This window comes from Danio aesculapii, chromosome 3 (assembly GCF_903798145.1).
Source record: "Danio aesculapii chromosome 3, fDanAes4.1, whole genome shotgun sequence".
Classification (NCBI taxonomy): domain Eukaryota; kingdom Metazoa; phylum Chordata; class Actinopteri; order Cypriniformes; family Danionidae; genus Danio; species Danio aesculapii.
In genome coordinates this window covers 53,324,215-53,349,318 of record NC_079437.1, presented here as the reverse complement: position 1 = coordinate 53,349,318, position 25,104 = coordinate 53,324,215, and the positions used below count along the sequence as shown (strand labels likewise).

The 25,104-nt window shown below is 36.9% G+C and overlaps 1 protein-coding gene across 2 annotated transcripts in view; it reads right to left on the bottom strand.

Moving 5' to 3' along the window:
* Positions 1-3,737: 3,737 nt before the first annotated feature.
* The window catches only part of usp31 (ubiquitin specific peptidase 31), a 47,260-nt gene continuing 25,893 nt past the window's right edge, over positions 3,738-25,104 (bottom strand). The window contains exons 5-17 of one of the 2 annotated variants that reach the window (XM_056454235.1): positions 21,313-21,448; positions 20,894-21,041; positions 18,991-19,165; positions 18,675-18,786; positions 18,463-18,557; positions 17,075-17,152; positions 15,987-16,116; positions 14,182-14,301; positions 11,528-11,753; positions 10,237-10,395; positions 8,328-8,480; positions 8,108-8,146; positions 3,738-8,018 (exon numbers count right to left, since the gene is read on the bottom strand). In XM_056454235.1, coding sequence (XP_056310210.1) covers positions 6,532-8,018; positions 8,108-8,146; positions 8,328-8,480; positions 10,237-10,395; positions 11,528-11,753; positions 14,182-14,301; positions 15,987-16,116; positions 17,075-17,152; positions 18,463-18,557; positions 18,675-18,786; positions 18,991-19,165; positions 20,894-21,041; positions 21,313-21,448 — 3,058 coding nt within the window. In that variant the 3' untranslated portion in view covers positions 3,738-6,531. The remainder of the gene's footprint in view (positions 8,019-8,107; positions 8,147-8,327; positions 8,481-10,236; positions 10,396-11,527; positions 11,754-14,181; positions 14,302-15,986; positions 16,117-17,074; positions 17,153-18,462; positions 18,558-18,674; positions 18,787-18,990; positions 19,166-20,893; positions 21,042-21,312; positions 21,449-25,104) is intronic. The other variant, XM_056454236.1, reaches the window with a different exon arrangement.

Sequence of the window (25,104 nt, the reverse complement as noted above, 5' to 3'; positions counted from 1 at the left end):
AAGTCAGAAGTGGCCTAATGTAGACTACTGCATCACACACTTCGCATTACACTCATTGATGTGAGGCTTGGGCGCAGCTGCTCAGCCATGGAAACCCATGCAGCTCTTTACACACTCTTCATCTGAAGAGCACATGAAGTTCGCAGGTCTGTAACTACAGACCCTTTTCTCATGTCCAGGTTTCTCAGTCGCGGAAATTGTCATAGTTGGGAAAACTTAGAGCGCAGTGAACGGAATGGGAGAGTACAACATATATTTTTTACAATCTTATTTGCTCAAATAATAAAACTTAACAATAGTGTTATAAAGACTTTCAGAAAAAGGAAAATAAAATGTGTGAGACTGATGACGGCAGCCGGAGGAGAGAATAATGTCAAATTTACTGTCCTGTCCCATAAATGCTGCATTAGAAACACCTCACACAAGCGGTAATGTTTTTTTTTTTTTGTAATTTGAAGCAAATATTATATAATACATACATAAATACATATAAATATACATACATTTATAGAAAAATCTAAATATTAAAAACTTTCAAGGATTTAAGATGCTGATGACTGTTAAACACATAATAACAGACCTGTGAAAAGGGTCCATTGACTGATTTGAAGGACTTCACTTTGTCCGCCTCAGAATGCAATGACCCCGCTCTGTAATTCTACAAGTGGCTGTTGTTCCCAAGCTCATCCACTTTTTTTATAATGCCACCAAATATTGACATGGGAATATTCAGAAGAGAGGAAAACTTTTAGAGGACATGGTAATTGTAAAATTATCTTTATATTAATTGTATTGTAGGCCTATATCTACAAATGTAATACTATCTGTATATCGGTGTCAAAAACCTCCATGGAATTTATATACATAGGTTTTTACTCCATATTTCACATACTTTTGGGGCCTTAAATTTGATGTTCTTTCATGAACCATTAGACTGAATAAATAGTGCTAAAGCTTCACTAGAAAAATCAACTGAAAAGTCATCTTGCTGCACTGCCAGCAAATAACCATGACATCATTTTTATTTGATTTGTAACCTATTGTGAACATTTACTATTAAAGGGCCTGTTTCAATATGGACTGATTGATTTCATATATTTTTGAGCTGTCTTTTCTCAGCAAACACAGAACAGTTCCTAGATGGTTTCTGTTTAGCGGACATTTGGTTTTGTTTTGCAGAACCAAATAGGAACATTCAGGAAACATTGCCCTTTGGTTCTTTCCTTCTTTCTTTTTTTATATAATTATTTTATATAATTATAATTATTAGTAACCATGCCAAAACATTGCAAGACAGTTTTTTTGTAACTTAAAAATAAATAAATAAATAAATAAATAAAAGATATTCATTAATTGCAACAAAATATATAATACATTACTACATTCTTCTAACCGTGAGGAAACTCTCTACTTACATAAAGAAAACTATTTGTATAAAATGAACATAGGACATTATAGAAACAAGAAACTAACAATTCCAGAACATTCTAGAAACCAAATAACCCTCAATAATGATATCATGATAAATGATAACAGCTTACATATTTTGGCCCTCACTTATTCTCATCCCTAGAACCATTAACAGGGTTTCTGCAGGTTTCATCTTCTTTTTATGACCCCTTTAAGACCATTATGAATGAGATTTTAGACTTTTGTGAGGCTAAACACTGAATATTTATTGTATTGGCCCAGCTGGTCCAACGGAACTGGAAAAAAAAAGGAGTTATTTCTAAACCACATATTTTAATGTGTCAAAACAAGAAAACTCTAGTATAGTAGGGCTATTTCTCTATTTGGAAATGCCATCAATATTTTGTTGACATTTTATTTTGAGCACATTAAATAAAAGCATTACAGTTTGGAGTGATAGACAGCGGTATGATAGGTTTTCAATTATCAAATAACGGCGTATTCCACATAAGGACAAATGATGAGTATGTTGAGTAACTCAGTGCCAATATATAAATATTATATCCTCTCATGTTTACTTCTGTAAATAGTTTGTGTAAATGAAAGATCATATAAAAGGATATATTGCTGTTATTATCAGGAGGGAATTGTGTAACTATTTTTTGTTTTCTTTTCAGGGGTATATGCAGGAATTCTAAAGGTGATTTCAACACCTTTTTAAGATTTTTAAAGACCTTCTCAGAATATTTTCAGACCTCATCACCACTTCAAGTTCTAATCAGTATCAAACTTAACTTAATAAACAGTTGCAGTTTAATCAATGGAGCACAACTATTCAACAGAACTCAGATAAGCTGGGAAAAAAAGCTTGAAAGAATAAATTACGAGGTTGTTTTCAACAACAGGCTTCAGCCACTGTATAAAGCAACACAATCTCACGGCAATTCGTAACTTTTTGATTTATTGGCTGATTTGTATAAATTCGTACAATCTAATTCATTCAATTTAGTACGATTTGCTCATCCCCCAATGATAGTTGGGTTTAGGGGTGGGGTTAGGCGCCACACCATCGTACAATTTCGTACGACTGAACTCGTACGAATTAGCTACTAAACTGACAAAACGTAAAATACTTACGTTTTCTCATGAAATCAGGCTGGTTTAAACTCGTTTTTCCCCAACCAAGAGTACACAAACCTACATTTTCCCATCTTGCCATCTGTTTTGCTCTATGGTTTTGCTATATGTGTAGAGCGTCACATCACCTTCCCACATTTGTCGCAAATTACAGGACATCACCCCGACGGGGAGCTTGGCAGGACACACCCCGGCCCCAATCAATCACATTCATCGAGCACGCCATTGTTAATATTAGGAGGAAAATTAATATATTATACTTTTAAGTCAAACACTTTGGACAACACTTTTTACACAAAATGTAAGACCTTGTAAAAACGCAATTAAGACTTTTTAATAATAAAGAACTATTAAGGGCCTTTATTTTCTATTATTTGATTTATCAACTTTTAATACTTTTTAAGAACCCGTGGACACCCTGATTTTCCTGATAAGGGCATTTGGTTAAGATAGTTTGCTGTAAAATGTCTAATGAAACAAAGCTCTCTTTGCAATAAAAAAAAAACGATTTAGATGGATTGATGGTGATTGGATGGGTGTTGGGGCGATTGGGTAACTTCGACAACTTTAAAAATTAAAGCTGCTTAAAATGATTCAAGACCTACAACACAATATTTCTGTGAATTTAAGACTTTTTAGGGCCTAAAATTGTGTTTTTGAGACTTTTTAAAACCCTGCGGACATCCTGCATTATATTTAGCTGTTAAATTGTGATTTGACTACAAGTCTTTAAAGCATTTTTGGGATTTTCACAAGTTGGAGGTATTCTGATTTAGGTTATTTAAGTTGATTTAAGTTTTAAAGTGTGCGAATACAAAATATTTGTAACTTTTCAAAAGAAAAATGTACAGATACATCTATCAGGAGACCATTTCTTAAATCAAAAAGCACCCAAACTACTATAGATAGACAGATTCCACTGATTTGACTATCAGTATCTTTCATTCATAGATATTTTAAGAAGTTAAGTTGAGAAATGCAGAGAAAACATGGATCTGAGATTGCTTTAAAAAGCTTTAGAGTGCCTACTTAGCCTCTACAAGAAACAATGTGGCGGAATAAAAATAAATAAAGGTGGCAGGCTCCATCTTGTGGTTAGCATTGGCTATTACAATACATCCAGCAAAATAAATTTCCAACCTGAGCCAAGCAAATGAAATCAACAGAAAATAACAAACATCAAGGACAAATTTGAGGTTAGACCTTTAATGCAGGTCTATTTTTTAATCATAATTCAACCGCCAACATACATTGGGGAGACAATGTTATGAATACAAATGACCCTTCAAAGAAACGCATTCTTTAAAAGAATAGTAAAACATAAAAATAAAATAAAAAATAAGGAAGTGCATACATATAACAAAAAAACGTACAAATAAATTAACAAAAAAGCATTTGACGCAGTCTCATGCAACTAAACATTTACATGGATTTTGCTTCTTCCAACCAATATTATTATGTTCCTCTTTTTGGTCAACCTGGATTGACGTCAGTATAATAAAAATAACAGCCCAGTTATAATCTTACCAATATATCTGTGAACAAAACATGAAAACTGCCCTGGGCTGAGAGAAATCGTTCAAGTCCAGTGTGTAAACCAAGAGCACGCATTTCATATCATAAGACTGATACAGCTTCATTTATTATATTGATAAAAGTCCCATCCAAACGCTTGGTAGGACCATGTCATATTAGCACTTGAGCCTTTGAAAACATCCCGTTATGCGATAAGATTTACAGAGGGTAATAGCACTTCTCTGAATTCATGGTCCGAGAACTTGACAACTTAAGACGAGGAATGAAAGACAAAGTGAATGTAGTGTTGTTTGTGTATCAGCATTGCAAGCGATGCAGGAATTGTGTGCACTGAATGAACGCTGATGGATCAAGGTATATAGTTGATATAAGATACTCCCTATATACACACACGACACGTGAAAGCAGACCACATCACGCCAGCGGAATGTGAAAAATATCAAAATGAAAAGAAACCGAGGTCGTATTGGTAACAAAAGCTTATGAATTCAAATAATAGTACAAAGATAGCGTGAAAATACTATGCCGATTGCAAGTTCGGAATACATATAGTAAAGCTAATAATTTATGCTCTCGTATTACAATATTTAAGAAACGAAAAGTTCGACGAGTGTGCAAAAAAAGCCATAGAAAGGAAACAAGTCATGCGTTTTCCTTTTTATATATATATATATAAAAAATGCAGACACCGATAACCAGACTTTTGTTTAGCAACAGTCACTTGCATAGTTAACTGCATGCGTTAATGTAATCATGCAATACTGCTTTTTTTTTTTTTACAAAAAACTTTGTCAGTGCACACACAATATGGGTCTGTTGCAAATTAAAAAAGAAGCGTGCTACACGTTAGCTTCATTGCTAAAGTATCCATTTTTAAGAAAAAGGTGTGCTGAAGGCTTCGAAAAGCAGCATGGAAATGACAACGGCTCAAAGTTGGCATCAGCACCGCTGGGATTAATGTTTTAATTACAGGGCAGCAAGCTGAACAGTGGCCGACGTAATGACACCGTTATGCAAATGTAACAATAATGACCCATTTAACCTTACATTTCTCCTGTCATATATAACCATTTGAATTAGTCTGAATTAACTTGTCTAAGCAAACTCAAGGAGGAAATATATAGAAAAAAAATAAAGGCCGAATTTCAGTTGGGCATTAAAATAAATTGGCACACAGACAAGTAATATATAATAATAATAATAATAATAATAATAATAATAATAATAATAAAATAAACCCTCATTATTGTGGTGAGGTATTACAATCTTGAAAAGGATTTGAATTTACATTGAATAAATGTCTTACATTACTATTGCATATGCATAGTATCAATCTTTAAAATCGTTTGTCGTTAAAACGGCAACATTACGTTTAGCATGTTTCCCGGATGGAGCAGGTCAATATATCTGTATGTCTATATATCTGTTCTCCTACAAAGTGTTGAAAACTATTGCACTGGTTGTCCACAGATAAATATGGAAATAAGGAGGGTTCAACCCGAGGTGATAGATAGCAAGCTAAATGAAAACCGCTCGTATGTGTTGGCATTGGAGTTTGGCGGGCATGAAATGGTTCAAGTATAATTACTGTATGTGGCTTTGATTATAAAAACAAATATATACAGAACTAATTCATGCAGGGTTTACACTGCCTCCATTAATATCCGTATTTCAGCGTTTAGCAGGTATAAACTAAACGGGGTGAGTTTAAAGATTGTCCTCCACTAATTTTCCATTCAAAGGATCACATTCATACAGAAACAATTCAGCTATCAGCCTGTAGTTGGCGCTGTTGCACAGTTTTCAAAGGGCAGTAATGCTACTTGAACACTTGAACAACTGCTCTCGAGTACAAAAAGAAAGAGTTAGGGTAAGAGAGCAGGCTTTGAGAGAGGTACCAATGAGATTGTTTAGTGCTGAACCCCCTTAAGTCTTCAAATTCAGCCGGGTTTCATGGTGTAACTCTTCTTGATCTCATACTGTATCAGTGCCAGGGGAACACTGGACTGTAAATAGCACCAAGTGTAGAAGTGGAGTGAATTGGTACAGTACTCCAAGGAATATCACAAGAATCTAATTTCATCATAAGCGACTTGTCCAAAAAAAAAAAAAAAGAAGAAAGAAAAAAGGAATGGTACCAAGTTAAAAAGTATTGTACATATTATCTGTTACATCTAAGCATTGTTTGAGGGAGGAAACAAAATATGTACAAAGTGCTAAGTTAAAACATTCCTAATCAGAGTCGTGAACAGTAGTAGATTCATTTACCATACCTTGCCAGAGGCAATGATTTGGTTCCATGGCAGGATAGAAAGGCGCTTTCTGATTAATTTACATATTTTCTTTGAGAAAAGTAAAATACAGGTATATACTATATACTTTATATTCTTTTTAGGCACATCAAAAAATAGCTGCATTACAGAAAATAATGGAACTGCTATTAAAATTTCATTGAGGCGTCTGTGTTGGCCGTGCAGAGGATTGCATGCTGGAAGAAAGCTTTCTAGAGGATGCCACCTTTTCAAGAGGCCTCTTCCCATTGATGGGAGACTGAAGACTAGTCTCAGAATTGGAAGACTTGGACTTGCCTACTGGTAAGAGAGAGCGTTTAATAGGAGTGGAGTTCTTCGAGGACTCTTTCTCACTGTTTGCAGACTTGTTGGAGCGAGGCTCCGGAGAGACTTGCTGGGAGGAGTTTCCAGAGCCTTCGCCCTCATCGGCATTGAGTTTGTTTTGGCTGCTGGACTTTGCTGTCCTCTCGGCAGCTTTCTTGGAGAGAATGGTGGTCTTTCCCAAATCGGCTGACCGTCGAGTTTCTTTCTGCCGAAGTGCGCTCCTAAAAAACGAGAGTCCCTTTTCCTCGGATTTACTGCTGCGGCACAGGTCTCTCGAGGAGACACTTGGGGAACGCAGGCTGGTGACTGAGGAACTACTACTGGAGCTTCTCACAGTCCTCCTTTCGGGACGGCTTCCCTCAGCAGTCCTAGGCTGGGAAGTCCGCACTGGGGTGGCACTGACTCTGGACTTCTCCGCAAGGGGACTGGTGTTTGTCAAATCCTTGCTGGAGCCTCTCTCTACCAGCTTCTTCTTGCCAGACACAGAGTTCCTCTCAGCCAGCGAGGAACTCTTCTTGGATGTAGGTGAGGGAGATGCAGAGGACTGGGGTGTGGAAGTAAGGGACGGTTTTCCCTTTGTGCCTCCTGACACTGGAGACTCCGAGGACTCTTTCTTTCTGGAGGGAGTTCCTGAAGGTGTACCCTTGGTACTCTTGGGAGAATTGCTCTTTTCTTTTAGATTGGTCGTTTTGGTGCCCTTCACTTGAGGGCTGGAAGACACTTGGGAGGATGGAGATTTTGTAACAGAAGAGGTGCTCTGTCGTTTTTTGGAGGGCTTTTCTTGGTCCCCCTTGGTCTTAGCGGAGCTCTTTTTGCTGCCAGATCCTTCAGTTTTCTTTTCTGAGCTCTTATGTTTCTGCTCTTTGGAGAGTGGTCCGAGGGAGTTCTGGTCCACAGCATTGATCTGGTTGTTGTTGTCAACCGGCTCACCTTTTGAACTCTTCTTGTCAGCCTGTAGTGGAGCACGGCAATACGCCTCGTCTAGGATCCGTTTGCCATTACCATCATCACTACCATTACCCTCCATCATAGCCAATGGGGCTTTACTGCTGGGCTGACGCTCATGTCTGCTGTAGCCGCCAAAGCAAGATGTGGACACTTTATCATCACAAGCTTCTCCTATTCTCTCTAGAGGAGGTGAGGACCGAGAGTCCAAAGACAATCGCGAGGGTGAGTTGGATCTCATTTGGAGTTTAGTGGACAGAGACCAGGAAGGTTTCATTCCATTTTCACTGAAAGCCAGTGGGCTAGTAACAGATGATCTGGAGGACAAGCTCTGCCGCTGAATGCTCCTCACGAAGGGCCTTGTTGAAAATCCTCCTTTAAAAACAAGGATAGAAAGATTTAAACTAATGCGCTGATACCAGGCTGATTGAGAAAAGAGCATTGGCATGCAGTTTTGTCTTAACTGAGCAAGGCGGGAGATCCTGTGTTAGTAAGCGCTAAAGCTACAAGAAAGAGAAGACATCATAAAGAAAGGCAAGAGTAAAACACTGGCACAATACAGAGAATAACAGGACACAAGGAAGATGAAGGCAAAATATGGTACTACTTAGCTTCTAAAGATATAGATATTTAAGACACCAGAAAGATGAACACCAATGTTAAAGGCACGTTGATGTTCCTCACCATCGTCTTCACTGCGGTCACCGGGAAACTCCACTGACTCTGCCAGAGAAATCAGCGATGTACGTCTTGAGGAAGCTCCAGAGGCCAAACTGGGTGGCCTGCTGCCTGGTAGCCGGTTAACCCAGTGTTCACATAAAGATGAACTGGTGGAACCTGAGATATTTGGACAAATGCAAAAATGAGGCCATATTCTGCACTTTATTGATTAATAAAAACATTATTAGCCATTTCTGACAACTAATTATTTTGATGCTGTACATTTAAAATGTTGTGATAAACCACTGTTAATCATCAGGGTTGTTGAATACAGGATCACTGAATTTCTCAAATTGTTGTTCATAATGCAAGCCTTTTCCCCCCTAAATCACTTAATACAAACCAAGCCCCAGAGTAGAGCTGTAGATGACAGAGTAGGGGGTATTTATAGAAACAAATAAATGGAACTTTGGACCAAACATCTTATTTATCAAAAAAAAAATAATTAAAATAATTAAATTTTAAAAAGTTTATTCCCCTGAATTAATTAGCAATTCCAGCTGCAGTGTTGAACCCACGGACCACTGAACCCACGGACCACATTATTCTGTTCTCCCATACATTTGCATTTAGTGGACGACCACCCTTTTTGGGTGATTTGAATGAGTTAGTGACATTAAAAAGATGCAATATTGTGGAAATCACGTTATGAGAAACCAGCTTCTCTCTATGTCTGAAAGGCTGTCTGGAGCTTTCAGTCAGTCACTAATAAAAACGTTATTAGCCATTTCTGACAACTAACTATTTTGATGCTGCACATTTTAAATGTTGTGATAAACTGCTGTTAATCATCAGGGTTTTTTAATAAAAGGTCATTGAATTTCTCAAACAGTTGTTCATAATGCAAAACCTTCCGCCCTAAACCAGCTTATTACAGCCAAGCCCCAGAGTAGGGCCGAGTTATAAAACAATATTATTGATCACCACAAAATAATTTCTTGATAAAACAAAAACAGTTTCAATAGAATTCAATGCATGTTCATGCAAAAAACAATAAATGTCAAATACACCACAAGTGTAACAAAATAGCACTACTCATTTGAAACGCAAGTTACACAGGCCATTTAAGAGGCCTGCCCAAAAGAAAATGAGTACAGCCTGCGTAAGCCTAAAGAAAATGCACTGACAAAACAGCACCCGGTGTAGAGTTCCCTAATAAAAACCACAAACAGACTGGTGATTTATCACAGATTTACTCAAACACTAACTGTCACCATGGTATTGTGGGAAAAATTAAGGATATTCATATAAAAAGGTAAATTGTATGTAAATTGTATTAACTTTTAATAAATATAACATTACATTATATATGTATACATAATATTATATATTGTAACTTGAAATACTTTCTTTGGGCTCCTTATTTTCATATTAAAAAAACACTATAGAAACAACATAATGACTTTTTTTGGGGTGAGATGCACAGTTTCACATGTGGCTGTCATGATCAAATACTATGGGTCCAATGGTCAATTGCAGTCTTCAATTGTAACTCAAAAAACTATAACGTACATTTAAATCTATATCATAAGCTATGTAAACCGTAATGCCATCAATAATTTTTGATGAAATATTTAGATAATGTGCCCTGATGTCAATATTATGACGATTCTGAATGACCCATTTTTGGAAGTCCTTCAATGCTAGATACGTTTAGACAGCATATCAAAATCTTTCAATTCTCCAGAATACAATCTGGCCCTACTTCAGCCTCATCAAAGAGTGTCATACTAATGGGACGCAGTTTCAATGGACTGTAAAAAAGAGGGTCAGTTAAATCACATCCCAGCACCATCACAGGCTTTCTGAACGAACAAGACAAATTAGTCAGCAAACTGTGTCAACCCAAAACTCACTAAGGAACAAAAGTCACCTGCAACAGAGCTGTTTGCTGACCATGAGGGAATAGTTGTCCTCCTTTGATAGAACAGAATGTATGCGGTCTGCTGACAGACGTCTTCATCTGCTACAGGCTGAACCTCACTGTCATCGAAGCAGTACCACTGGCCGTCAATGGAGTTCTTACAGTACGCTGCAAGAGAGAAAACACAGGTGGTCATATAATTTACAGTGGAGATCATAATTAGAGAAAAAAATATATTATCACTTGATTTTCAAGCTCAAATCAAAATTATAGAGCAGCAATAATATCGCAAGATAGATATAACAAAAGTGTTATAGCAGTCAAAAATGAATAGGATCAGACCTTTTTTTCACCACAATGGACATAAGGTTTCAAATCTGACCCAAACAAATGGAACTTTGGACCAGACAACATATTCTTCAGAAAAGGTTCAATTAAATTCTCTATGGGACACTGTACGTTTATCCTGCTGAATTTATGAACAAATCCATCTGTAGCGTTGAACCAACTGACCATTGAGATTCTCCATCTATTATCCAATCATGCATTTGTCTTTAGTGGACGACCAGCCTTTTTGAGTGACTGGAAAGAGTTAGTGACATTGATAAGATGCAATATTGTGGAAATCCCATGTTTGGAGCAACCAGCGTCTCTCTCTATATCTGAAAGGCTCATCCATTTGGCCTCCATCTGGACAACCTGCTGTCTGGAGCTTTCAGTCAGTTTAGAAGGCCTCACTTATTTTGCAACCTGTGAAAACTGTTAAGTCAGGCTGCTAATTAAATAGGGTTGGTCATATAATTAAAGGAAATTACCACCAGGTGCCAGATTAACACCAATAACTGGGAGGATCTGAAAGTGTTTTCTAATATTTTAATCAGTGCTCTTTTTTAAATATCTCATTAAATTTTTTTCTTGTTTCTAGTCCAAATATATAATTAAAATGAATAAAAAAATTAATCAAGAAGCATTTTATAGGCAGGCAAAACATTGTCAAAATTTAGTGAGTTTTTCCTAAATCTGCTAATGGAGTAAGCAAAATAATCTTGTCAAAAGGAAAATCAAGATTATTTTGCTATTTATTTTATTAAGATTATTTTGACTTTATATGTATTAAAATATATTAATATGTAGATATTTGGACTAGAAACAAGACAAAAAAATCTAAGTAAGAAAAGCATAAAATTACATCAATCAGGATTAAGCAGTGAACTTTAAATGTACGAAAGTGAGGTTGTTCTCTAATTTAGATTTTTGTTTTTGTAATTTTAAAGCAAACTAATGCACTATAAAGTGTTACCTGTGTAATGTCCTCCATGCATGTTGCCATGATGGTTACACACAGCATAGAGATCATAAAGGTAGTCATCTGGGTTACGGCCGAGTCCGTAAGGCCTTCTCCAAGGTGACCAGTGGGAAGGCAAGCTCCAGCTGCTCTGGCTTCTTTTCACCACGTGTGGCGCCATATCCATACCAAGCAAAGGAAATCTCACCATGTTCTGCATCTTCACCCTCCTGTCCCCTTCCTTGAAGACATAAAAAAAACACAGACCTCAGTATTAAGCAGTAGAAAAGGTACTGCGCAAAAATGCTAACAAACTAGACACATGCCAATATTCAATAATTAGATATATCTTGATAATGAACATGTACAGTATTTATATCGTGGCCATACTAAAATACTGTGAATATTTATGTATGATTTGAAACTTTTAAAAAGTGCCATTTCAAGAGTTCCCACTTAGATATGCTTGGCGTATAAAGCAGGTTTGGCATGCTTTCCCGGGAGAGAACTCTGAGCTTGGAGATATTTGAGCCCAGGGCTCCCGCCCGGTCGATAAGCATATCAGGAGATCCGAGATCAGGTAGGTCTCGAGAGCTCCCCCTTTAGAAAGAGGAGGAAAAGGAGGAGATTGGGTGGAAGGGGGGATTCTTCCAAACGAAGATAGAACAGTAGGGAGAAATTGATCCATTTATAGTAAACTAGGATCACTCTGATTGGATTATTACTGATTACAGATGAGTGGCCAGGCGTGCTCAATCATATCACGTGCTCCTCTCGAAATTAGTTTATGAAACTTCACTTAAAAAATATTCATGGTTGCATTGACTGTGATGCTCATCTCAAGTCTTAATGGCTTATTTTCAAACATGATCATTTTGACACGTCAATCTGGCTTAAAACATTAAAAATTCTATGACTATTTAAAGGTGTTTTGTTCATTAACTCTGTTCAGTACGATTCAGCTACCGTCAATGTAATGACAACTACAAAAGCATTTATTAATCTTAGCTGATGTTAATTTCTTAGTTAATGCCTAATATAATTTTAAACACTAAAGTCGTAACCATTTTATTAAATTAAGTTATTAACTACTTTCACACTGTTGATTTGAATCTATTAATAATTGCTAATGTGAAATTACTGTAAATTGTACTTTATAAGGGGATGTCACGGTGGCGCAGCAGGTAGCATGATCACCTCACAGCAAGAGGGTCGCTGGTTCGAGCCCTTGCTGGGACAGTTGCCGTTTCTGTGTGGAGTTTGCATGAAGTGGATATGCTAAATTGTCTATGGTGTGTGTGTGTGTGTGTGAATGAGTGTGTATGGGTGTTTCCCAGTCAGGGGTTGCAGCTGGAAGGGCATCGGCTGCATAAAACATGTGCTGGATAAGATGGCGAATCATTTCTCTGTGTCATGAATGATGTACTTTATAATCCATTTGGTTATCATAACCAACTTTTTTCTAGCTCAGGTCAATATCGTGATTATACCGTTTAAAGTGATAAAAGCTTCAGCAATTAAATCACAACAGGAACATTTAATACAAAAAAGTAACAAGTTGCATTAGTTAGTAAATTTTTATGGCAAGTAATGAGTTATGTTACTTTAAGTTACTTTTTCTGACCTGGCTGAGGCTTGATCTCTTTCAGTACTTGCAGCGTTTTTTGTTCTGTTCTGTTCTACATGTGGTATTTACAGATAAATGAAAGTTTAAAGCAATATGTTTATTACTTTTGTACTTTTTTTCTTATTAAAAAGTAAAATTACTGTCCACTCAGATAATCCTCCTTTTCTTTTCTTCCACGTGTTCAAAATAATGAGAATATTTTCATCGCAAAAATGTAAGGCCATCTTCCTTTCTGTCTGTTCCTATTCTCTCACTCCATGCGGGATTCAACGTGACTACGATCTTTTTGATTCAGCAATTTATTTTTTAGAAGTGAATTAATTAATCTAACAAGTATTTACAATTTAAAAAAAACTAAAATATAACTATTTAATTTTTTAAAGTACTGTTACTTTACTCGTGACTTAGGAAAGTAATATTATTACATAACTCGCGTTGCTTGTTGTGCGTTAAGGCTGATTTATACTTCTGCGTCAAGCACATGCGTATGCTCCGGCACAGCCTTCGCGCTGTAGCGAAGCCCTCGCCATGTTAAATCCCATGAAGGAGCTCCAGATGGAAACTGTTGTTTTGTGTTTACCTTCTGATTAAATTTGCTGCACGTCCGCTGGCTATTGCCTCAGAATGAGCGAGTTTTAGCTACTTGTACATTAAGGTAACATTCAGAAAAAAACAAAACACCAGTGAAGAAACACAACACAGAGGAACAGTAAAACCTCACTGCCAGCTAGTGTTTCGGAAGTGTTATTGCCGAGCAACACAAAGAGCTCACAGAAGTATAAATGCACGGCAACGCGCAAGGCATGCGCCGTGGGTCACGCCAATCACTCGACGCAGAAGTATAAACCAGGCTTTACCCCCAATGGCCATAAGCCACAGTAACTCTCTCTTGATCATCATAAAAGCCGAAGGATCTCCCCCTAGTGGTTCAAACTTTTACAGTTACGAGCCAAACTTTCCCCATGTTGCTACTCTACTGCACATTTTACAGTATGTTGAGTGCCCTGTTGGCACTGGTGATGTGATTTGATGAGTACAGCACCTGTCTAAACCTCTTGAGGTGCAGTATGAGAACATCCGGCAGGGTCCAGAGGCTGAGTTTGATACGTCCCTGTTGCAGCTGCCTGCAATGTGGGCAACGCCAGGCATCATCTGGAGCCAACTGGAAGGCATTCAGAAAGCAGACATAAACAAAATCAGTCAGAGGGGTTTTACATTTTACAAATCTGCCCGTTTCTTCATTTTCCTTAAAGCACAGCCAGTTCCAAACCCTTCCTTTACTGCCTGAGGCCGGCTCTGGCTAACCACAGTGTATATTTATATGCTGTGTGGACCTCTTCCAGGGTTAAAGATGTGTTCACAAAAAAAAAAAAAAACTAGCAATTTTAAAACAGCACTGACAGCAGAAATAGGGTAACCTTGACATGTGCATCCACAAAGGCAGCCCCGGAGAAGTGGAAATTTTTTTTTTTAACTAAATTAAAAAGGAAGCGAGATAACTTTTTTTAATGACATAGTTCATCCAAAAAAGTTCTCTCGGTCTTAATCGCTTTTAAAAACTTTATGACTACGATATTTAAGCAGAATCTCCAAGCTGTTTGTTTTCAAACAAAGTGAATGGGGCTGTCAAATTCGAATGCCTGATTTCCGCTGGGAAGGGAACAATTTAGTACAGTAAATTACAATTCAGTACAGGCCACTGTGATCAGGCTGGCATTTCCACTGAAAACTGTACTCTTAATTGGTAAGCATGGTCTACACCAAGGTTATTTTATTAAACAAAAACAAAAACTCAATATATTGGCCAAGACCATTTGCATTAAATGAAATAATTTATAAAATGCTCCCATTTTATATTAAGCAGCCTTAACTAAAATGTACTTACACTGAAATTAATCATCTGTTAATGTACTTATCGTGTAAATGTATGTTTTTTCATTGTAATTATGATTAAATACCTGCATGTAATTACATCTGCACTTAATGTTTGTAATTACATTTAAAAATACATTGTTGACCATCCCTTACACCTTAACCCACCCACCAAACCCATCCCAAACCCTACCATTTTCCGACTTCAAGACCACCAGAAGTGTTCTACAATACATTATGAAGACAGTAAGTATGAACACAGTATTAGATAAGACCACCTATCATAAAGTGGGACCAAAAAATAAATAAATTTCACAATAAATGAAAAACTAAAACGAAACGAAACTTAAAACAGTCATCGAAAAAAATACTGAAATCCAATTTAAATGTAAATGTACTAAATACGTACTAAATTAAATTAAATTAAATAATAAAATTAGCAGAAATAAACAATAGCTTCAGAATTAATTAGCACTCATTCTGTGGTGGGAAAATAGATCTTTAATATGAAAAAGTGTTTTTCTGAAATCCTCATATTTATTTTAACTCATTGCATTTGTATTATTATTATTATTATTATTATTATTATTATTATTTTGGATTTAGCGCCTGTTCAAGTGAATATTTAATTTTTATTACTAAAAGGTTTGCACAAGAGTTAATATAATCTGTGCTATCATTAAACTACATTTAAGTAAGGATCAAAAAAGTGATAGGGTTTGGTTTATATTGTGGCACTACTAACAGTGGAAACACAAATAAATGAGTACAATCACTTACTACAAAATAAAGACATAAAAGCTCCATAAAGAGCTTCTTGTTTGACAACTGTGGTCCAAAACTAAGTTTCATAGAAGAAAGTCCATCATACAGGTTTGGAAAAAGTTATGGTGACAACAGAATCTTCACTTTTAGATGAACTACTTCTTTGCGGGTCTAAAACTTGTATGTGAATTAGACGAATTAGTGTTTTACCTGCTCCTCTTTGGTGTAGAGCTGGAAGCACTGAGCGAGGGTGCAGGCCTGCGGCTGATGGTGCTGCTCTCTGTGCAGATACACACTCTCAGCATCAGGGATGTACTCTTCCTCAGTGTGTCCAAACAAACTGTGGGAATCAGAACATACACTTGACTCAAATCCCAGTGTGGATACAATACATTTACTTGTGAAATGCATTTCACAACAAACTACTGACATATAGGCTGCATCCGAAATAGCCTACTACTCAGTAGGTACTACTCGGCCCTTAGAAAAGTACGTTTTATACAGTATGAATGGAACTCGGACAAACTACATCCGCCATTGTCATGATCACGTGACCTACCCACGTCAGTTGCATCGCTTCACTACCATTCATGAATTCTCTCATGGGGCATCATGGGATAGCATGGCGTGCATCGGATGCACACTTCAGAATATTGCCAGAAGTCATCTGGATACTTCTCACATACTGTTTTTCGAGTTCTATGAATTCGGACACACTACTCGTACTATATAGTATGGAAGTATGCAATTTCGGACACAGCCAAAGAATACAGTGGCCACAGAAATTACATAGCGCTAGATAAAAGTAAATAAACACACAAAAACAAAGCAACAGGTTTGTCTAAGTCCAGTAATTTAACTCAAGTAGAAAAAATCAGCAGTTCAAACAGCATTAGGTTATTCATCATAAGAATATCACTGCATATGTCTTTGTAACTTCTTTGCTGTGAGAAAAATAAGGCCCAGTGTATTTTGTTATCTTGTGACTATGATCAGTACATTTCTGGCTACGGTTCACTTAATGGTTACTGATGTCACTAATAAGAAAAGCTTCAGAAAAGTACATAAAGCCCATTTAAATGGGGTTTAACTGCATTCATTTTCCTTCGGCTTAGTCTCTGATTTATCGGAAGTTGCCACAGCGGAATGAACCACCAACTATTCCAGCATATGTTTTACACAGTGGATGCCATTCCAGCTACAACCCAGTGGGAAAATCCTGAAGGGATTCTACAAAAAAAAAAAAAAAAAAAAAAAAAAAAAAACATTAATATTAATTGTCTCTCAGTTTTACTTACTATTCCTTTGTCTCCTTGTCCCACTCCACTACAATCTTTACATGAGGAGGTCCTCCTGGCCCACAGGACTTATATGCTCTAAAAAGAGAGATTTAGGAAAAAAATACATATAGAAAAAAAGAATTTTCAAGATGATTTAAAAAAAAAATTGGTAATATTACATTGAGATATTTAGAATTTTCAAAAATAAACCAAGGCAAAGATTAGGCATCCCGAATTGAGTTTAACTGTACTGCTGTTTAATTAATAATTTGATTAAGCTTGACTAAACGTTTACAAGATAAAAGTGTGTACTCACATAATATACTGTATGTGCATGTGATGTATATATTTATCATGTATAGAAATGCACACATATACAAGTATATACTTAATTTACTTGTAATAGATTTGTTACATTAAAAGAATGCCTAGTTTGCATTTTAAATTAATAGTGATAAATGTTCAACTATATTATAAATGTTAAGAAATAATTAAAAAAATATTTAAAATGTAATAATAAAACAAAAATATCTTATATACCTTATTAAACACCTAATGTAAAATTTTAACTCTTTGGAGGCTTTGTGCAGTTAATAATGCCTCTGTAATAAAAATAAAGTATTTGGTCACTGCAAAGGCAGCTGTAGAAAAACTACAAAACTAATAAGCAAGACATTTAGAATTTAAGTTCACAAAACATGCCCTGAATACAGTTCTGATGCCTAAAGGCTCATACACACCAGGATGCTTTTCGTTTGTGTTTATCGCCAGCATTTTGAGACATTTTTCATGCCTTCGAACCCAAGCGATTTTGACTGGCGTCAGGCGGAAAAGTATGCAAAATCACTTCTTCCTGTTAGAAAACGCTTAATACAGAAAAATCCCGGTGCACAGGGTGGCGCTACACAACTTTTAGCTTCTGACACCCGATTGTAACACAGACGAAGAAGAGAGATCGTTGACACGCTTGTTGTTACTGGCGATTTGAACAATAGTTCAAGCAGCAGCTCTAGCGATGAAAAAATGATTATTGTTCACCAGTGCAATAAGTACGTTCATATCGCCTTTGGGCATCTTCATCAATGTGCGCTCGAATTGACAGTTTTGCACTTAAGCGCCTCCAAGTGCTGTTTACTGTAACTTCAGTGCTGTTTACTGTAACTCCACCAATCAGATTGGAACTAAAGTGCCAATCTAATTAGTGGAGAAGGTTTTGATCTTCGCATCAAAACAAAACAAAAAAAAAAACGAGCATGAGGCGTTTCTTTTAAAAAAAATGACACTTTTATGCCTGCCGTTTTGCGCGTTGGTGTGCACGTTGGCGCCCTTTATTTAGTCTTAAGGCGTTAAACGTCGACGGAAAATGTGAGCAAAAAGCGTCCTAGTGTAAACAGGCCTTAACGAACCTTTCCACGGTGGGATGACACAGTGGCTGCTCCTCTTGCGGCAGCAGATACGTGATTCCAACCACTCCGACTACTCGCAGACTGAAGGGTCCAATCTAAAAAAAAAAAAAAAAAAACACAAACCCACCCAATTTATTATTACAAGTTCAATTTATTTGTAGTGACATCTCATGATTCAATACAAATAAAGCTGGATTGTCTGCATCACTGACCTGAACGTAAACCCCTGGCCTTGTCAGGTGACGCATTTTCTCCAGGATCTCTTTCTGCAACACGTCCCACGTCACACTGCGCTCTAGATATAGTACAAATGGAAGGCCGAACCTAAAACAAACAGAAAGCACAACATTGATTTTACACTTTGTGCTACATTAATGTCCAATACTTTTTCCATAAACTAGAAGACATCGAAGAGATTGCTACAGCATCTACTTGTAAGAGGTTGTGTCAAAAATAATGGGACTTCAAACTGCTGTGCTAGCATGACGGGAAGACAATAAACGGGCTGTTTTTGGCCGCTGCTTTTACCTCCGTCCTTGATGGCCAGTGCAGGCTCTGTTACAGATCAGCAGAATCATTTTCTCAGATCCAGTGTTTTTGTTGGGCGATGCTGGATTCACTGCGCCCTGCATGAAAGACGGCGTCCGGCTGTTCTCTGCTCCGTATTTCAAATTATTCTGATTCAGATTCGCAAGGAGGCTCCCTGGAAATAGTTACGCAAGTTAAATATTTCAATAAATAACAGACAATAAAGGATGGAGTTAGCAGTAATATTTTAAACTCTTTACTCACTATCTACTTTTATGATCCATGTTAGGTTATTGTTTATGTAGCATCACTAGCGTATCTCTTTCTAATGTTTTTAATAGTTTAACAAATGCTGTTTGATTGATTATTTGACATGACTACACACTAGTTTCTCTTCAGCCCAAAGTATACTTCAGTTTTTTCACACGTACGCTAGAGAACATACAAGTGCTCATTAACATTTTTGTATTCGTATGAACATTAGACATTGAGCTCCCATATCTGTATTTGTTTTTTGGTTGGGTGAAAAGGAAACAAATGAGACAGAACAACAACATCCACGTCTTAGAGATTAAACAACAACAGATGTCTGTTATTACAAGAAAACAACCCAGGATCATTATTGACACGTACCCCTGTATACATTTCTGGAGAGCGCAGGATATGTCACAGGAGGTACGTATTTTTGCAGTTTTGGTTTTTACGAATCCACCAGAGGCCGCTGTGTACGCTTTTTCAGATCTCAAATTTCTCTAGCGAGTGCCATTCGTGCCTGCTCTTCTCACATAAATCCACCAGAGGCCGCTGTGTATGCTTTTTCAGATCTCAAATTTCTCTAGCGAGTGCCATTCGTGCCTGCTCTTCTCGCATAAATCCACCAGAGGCCGCTATGTATGCTCTTTCAGATCTCAAATTTCTCTAGTAAGTGCCATTCATGCCTGCTCTTCTTGCGTAAATCCACCAGAAGTCGCTGTGTACGCTTTTTCAGATCTCAAATTTCTCTAGCGGGTGCCATTCGTGCCTGCTCTTCTCGTGTAATTCCACCAGAGGCCGCTGTGTCAATTTTTTTTTAGCGATTGCCATTCTTGCCTGCTCTTCTCATGTACATCCACCAGAGGCCGATGTGTACGCTTTTTCAGATCTCAAATTTCTCTAGCGAGGGCCATTCGCACCTGGTGTTCTCGGGTAAATCCACCAGAGGCTGCTGTCGACTGACTGACTGACCGACCGATCCCCCCCACCCACCACCTTCCCTAAACCCAACAAACAGTATTTTTAGAATCAATCCAGAAAAAGAAAAGCCCTCGCAGCTACCTGATTTTTATATTTTCAGATCTTACCACATTGTTCTCACCCTGTTATTTACTTGTTTATGTTATTTTTTGTCTTTTGTTTTACCTAATTTCTGGAATTGTTCATCGCTAAACTCGAATTCCATCTTTGCGATCAACTCCTCTCTACGTCTCAAGTCCACTAACATACACAGCGATCTACTGGGCAAAGTGGTAACAGCGGATAAGCAGTGCACATGGAGGAAATTGGTCAGTCGGTAGCATGAAAAGAAACAAAAGAAGTTGGCAACGTCGTACCACCCAGAATCGTTCATTTTAAAGACAAAATGCAGCCATACATTGTATGTAGCTCTGGCTACATAATTTGAGCTCTCCAAAAATGTATACGGGGGTACATTTTCACAATGAGCCTGTGTTGTAAAAAAAATGGGCAAAATGAATTAAGAAAAACAAAAAATATCCGAACAACAATAAACAAAGATGAAACTATGCCTGCGCATGCTTTGAAATAAATAAAACCCATTGTAATCATTTTTGTATATAATAAGCGTTTACGCCAAAACTGATGTATACCTTGGGCTCCAACCAAAGTGCAATGCATGAAAAAGTACCTCTTTTAGAGCGAATGTTTTCTAATCTAAAAGTCTCAGGGGTTTCAAAAGCAAAGATTGAGTCACTTTCTTGAATGATATCAAGATCGTCGTCATCGTCACAAAAGGAGCGGTGGAAACCGTCGTAATACATTTCAGTCAGGACAAACTGCACAGACATAAGAGAGACGGATGGTCAGAAGTGTATTACACCCAACATCTTGATAAAACGAGGCAAACACACAGGAAACGGCTTTGGCTGATGACATTATGTGGAAAGACACACAACATACAAACAGCAATTAACCATCCATCAGTGGCCACACCTCAATATTAATGGAGAATCAATATCGCATTTATTGTATTCAGGGAAAATGTATGGTTACACCAAAACCTGTGAAATAATGTCATATTATGCACAAAATCTGTTGAAAGTGCACCTGGTCTGGAGGGATCTTGGTCTCGCGTGACACGGCCTCTCTCAGTCTTGACACAGTACTGTTGAGCGGCACGGCCACACCGATCCTCATGCAATGAGAGTACTTGCCTTGATAAACCACGGTCACATACAGAGGCCTGAGGGATGACAAGCGACAATAAATTAATCTAAAGCAGGAGTGCCTAAACCATTTCATATGAAAGGCCAAAAACCAAATATCATTGAGAGCCGTGAGCCAAAGATACACAATCCAAACTACTTTACAATAAAGCTGCATGGGTAATTACCTAACTCATATAAATTTTTCATAATATTAAGAAATAAATAGAATCGTTACTTTGAATCATAATAACTAATGAAGTAAAGCTTTTTTATTATACTTTCTTCCAATAAAAACAAACAAATTTATAACACAGAGGAGTTCAATGCTGAATTCACTAGTCAAGCAGAATCTGCCTTTGCCTTGATTCACTCACCAAAGTCTCTACATTATCATCTATCTGTTCATATGTACATTTTAAACAAAATCTGATTATTTACACCTTTTAAATTGAATTGTTTAGTTTCAAGTAGCTTAACAATAAAATAAACAAATAAAAGGTTACATTAAATTTGAAATTGCAATCTCTAAACAATTATCAAATGGGATGATGGGCTAAATCAAAGGTTACTTTGGGCCAACTTCGGCCCGCGGACCCTAGTTTGGGCATCTCTGATCTAAAGCAACCCAGGTCACGTATATTGCACTATATTAGTCAAAAATACATTGAATCAAATGGCTTTCGGTGTAACTGCTCATGGATGAATTTGCTTGAATCTGCTAGTTGTGAGAAAGAGAACTAAAAAAGGTATTCGTGCTTAATTGTGACGTTTTTTGAGTTGTAGTTGTCATCCTTTTCATTTGTTTATGTTCCACACATTCATCCATAAATATTTTCTAAGGCACATTCATTCGAAAGTACTCAAATGTTGCAAAGAGCAGTCACTGTAATGTGTTGGAATAAAATAGGGGTGTTTCTACAACACCCAAACACAAGTGATTGCAAGAGACACATTTAACACATTAATGGTAGTGGAAGTGGTAATGCATCTCAGCTGACCAACTGTGATCGGATGACTGATCTTCGGAGCATAAGCTTGTTGGATGGACTTCATTCATGTTGCTTCGCAATCAATCAACATCGTGGATGATAGTACTGTAATCATTGCTTCACACTTAAATATAACCAGACAATAAATTCCTTTGGATGCATGACTTTAAAGACCAAACAAAAACAATATTGCATAAAGTTATTTTCTTAATGATGGCAAATTTTGTTTTTTTCTAACTGAACTCAACACTTGTGGGTAATATATATATATATATATATATATATATATATATATATATATATATATATATATATATATATATATATATATATATATATATATATATATATATATATATATATATACATATACATATATATATTTATATACATATATATATATATACATATATACATATATATATATATATACATATATATATATATACATATATATATATATATACATATATATATATATACGTATATGTAAATATATATATATACGTATATGTAAATATATATATATATATATATATATATATATATATATATATATATATATATATATATATATATATATATATATATATATATATATATATATATATATATATATATATATATATTTATTTATAAAAAACCTTTTTTTAAACAATTGTTTATTTAAATCAGTACATGCCAGAATTCTGTTGAACCCCACAGAGTAATACAACAATAAATAGGAAGTTGCTGCAAAACCTACAGTCTTTGGCTGACAAACAATGTGTTTAACTATTATGGCCTGTTTGCACTGAGCGGGTTTGTACAGTAGAGTACAGAATGCATCCATGTCCATTTTTACTGTACCACAAATGTACCGTATCACTTTTTTGGCACCCTTTCACGAGGCTACCTAGCACAACAGAACGGTACCGTAAGAGTGGATCAAGACTCACTGCTGAATGATATTGGATTACAGTGAATGCAACAAGCCAGAGCAACAAAAACACAGGAATGGAGAGTCGAGACATGACACTGTAATAGCACAGTGAAAGCTCGCTGTATTCTTGTGACAAACAGCCACCTGCCAAAAAGCAAGAACAGGATCTTCTGTACAATATGTCCTCCATTGTTGTTTATGGGGCTGTTCACATTGTGTCTAAATCACTAAGGCTACGTTCACACTGCAGGCAAATGTAGCCCGAATCAGATTCTTTCAGATCACATGCTTTCTAAAGGCAAGGCACACTGGCCACGCTGTGAGACCACAGGGTTTGTTGCATGGTTTTCCCCACGATTATGTCAGGGCCGATACAGCAAAGCTGTTGGTTTCCAGCAAGCATTTCTGTCGAGAGACCAGTACGAGAATTGGAGTTTAGCATTTAAGTTTGTAATCATTCAGACACATCGCCTGAATCCATGCTGCTATTTTGCTATATGTTTAAAATCCTCCAAATTACGGGCAGGGCTAATGGTTGAAATAGACAGGGAAAGAGCCCTGCCGCACTGCTATCCACTGTGTCTGCATTCAGACCCGGTGATTCAGGAGGAGAGAACTTCTCAATTATAATGTTCATATACACATGATTATCTTTATAATGATAGAACAAATTGTGGTTATGTGTATGTGAAATTACAAATAACATATGTAGCAGGGTATTCAATTCAGGATTCAGATTTTTGTTGAACTAATTTCCATGACTTTTCCAAAACTTTGTGGGTTTTTCTGTTTTTCCAAAACTTTTCCAAGCCTGGAAAATGCCATGTCAAAATTCCATGACTTTTCCAGGTTTTCCATGACTGTATGAACCCTGTAAATTACTTACTGTTTGTTTCTTTGCATTTTAACTTTGTAAACTATAAAATTATGAGTCTCCTCACGATTTGTCTCATATTTTGTGAGCTAACTGACAACAGTTGTTCGCTCCCTGCTTTTTTCCCCTGCTCTGCAGGCCACGCTCATCTCGGAGCATTTTTTGAATAAATTCTAAAGTAGACTTGAACTGAAAGAGGGGGGTTTCATGGCCCTTTAAAGAATATCGAGAGTCTTGTGTTTGTAACAACATGACTGTGGATAAATGAAAACAGAATTTGCATACTAATGTTAAATTTTATGTTTAAAAATTAATGCTACTATAATCATGCACAACTGCATCCTCTAATTCAATTTAAGTGAGAGTGTAGATAAACATCCCCAAGAAAACACAAACCCATTAATATAGAATACAAGCAGTTGCACCATAACCCACCGCAACTTAAGGTCCTTTTACTGCATTCAGCAGCCTGTAAGGACTGAAAGCATTTGGCATCGCTTTAATGATGCTTGATCACCTCTCCAAATGCATTAGGAAGCAAACCCGTCTTGCATTAGGAAGCAAACCCGTCTTTAAAGAGGGAAAGCAGAGAGCCATGGCCCCAGCAGGCCATCTCTAACTGACTAAATCAACAACCCTTCATTAATATCTGCCCACGTGAAGTGGCAAATCAAGGAATAGCGGGGAATAAATGGCCCTATGAAATAATACACAGAGATAGCAGCAATTGCAAAGCATGGATAAACAGAATTAAAGGAGAGGGCAAATGAAATCCGCTCCCCCTGACTGTGAAGACCAGAGGCATCTATCGCTTACGCCGCACATCGCTGAACTCACAGAGCAAATTTCCTCTCCGTCGGATTGGTCATTTTTCACGCTGGCAGAGCATAAGCTCCGAATCTACTC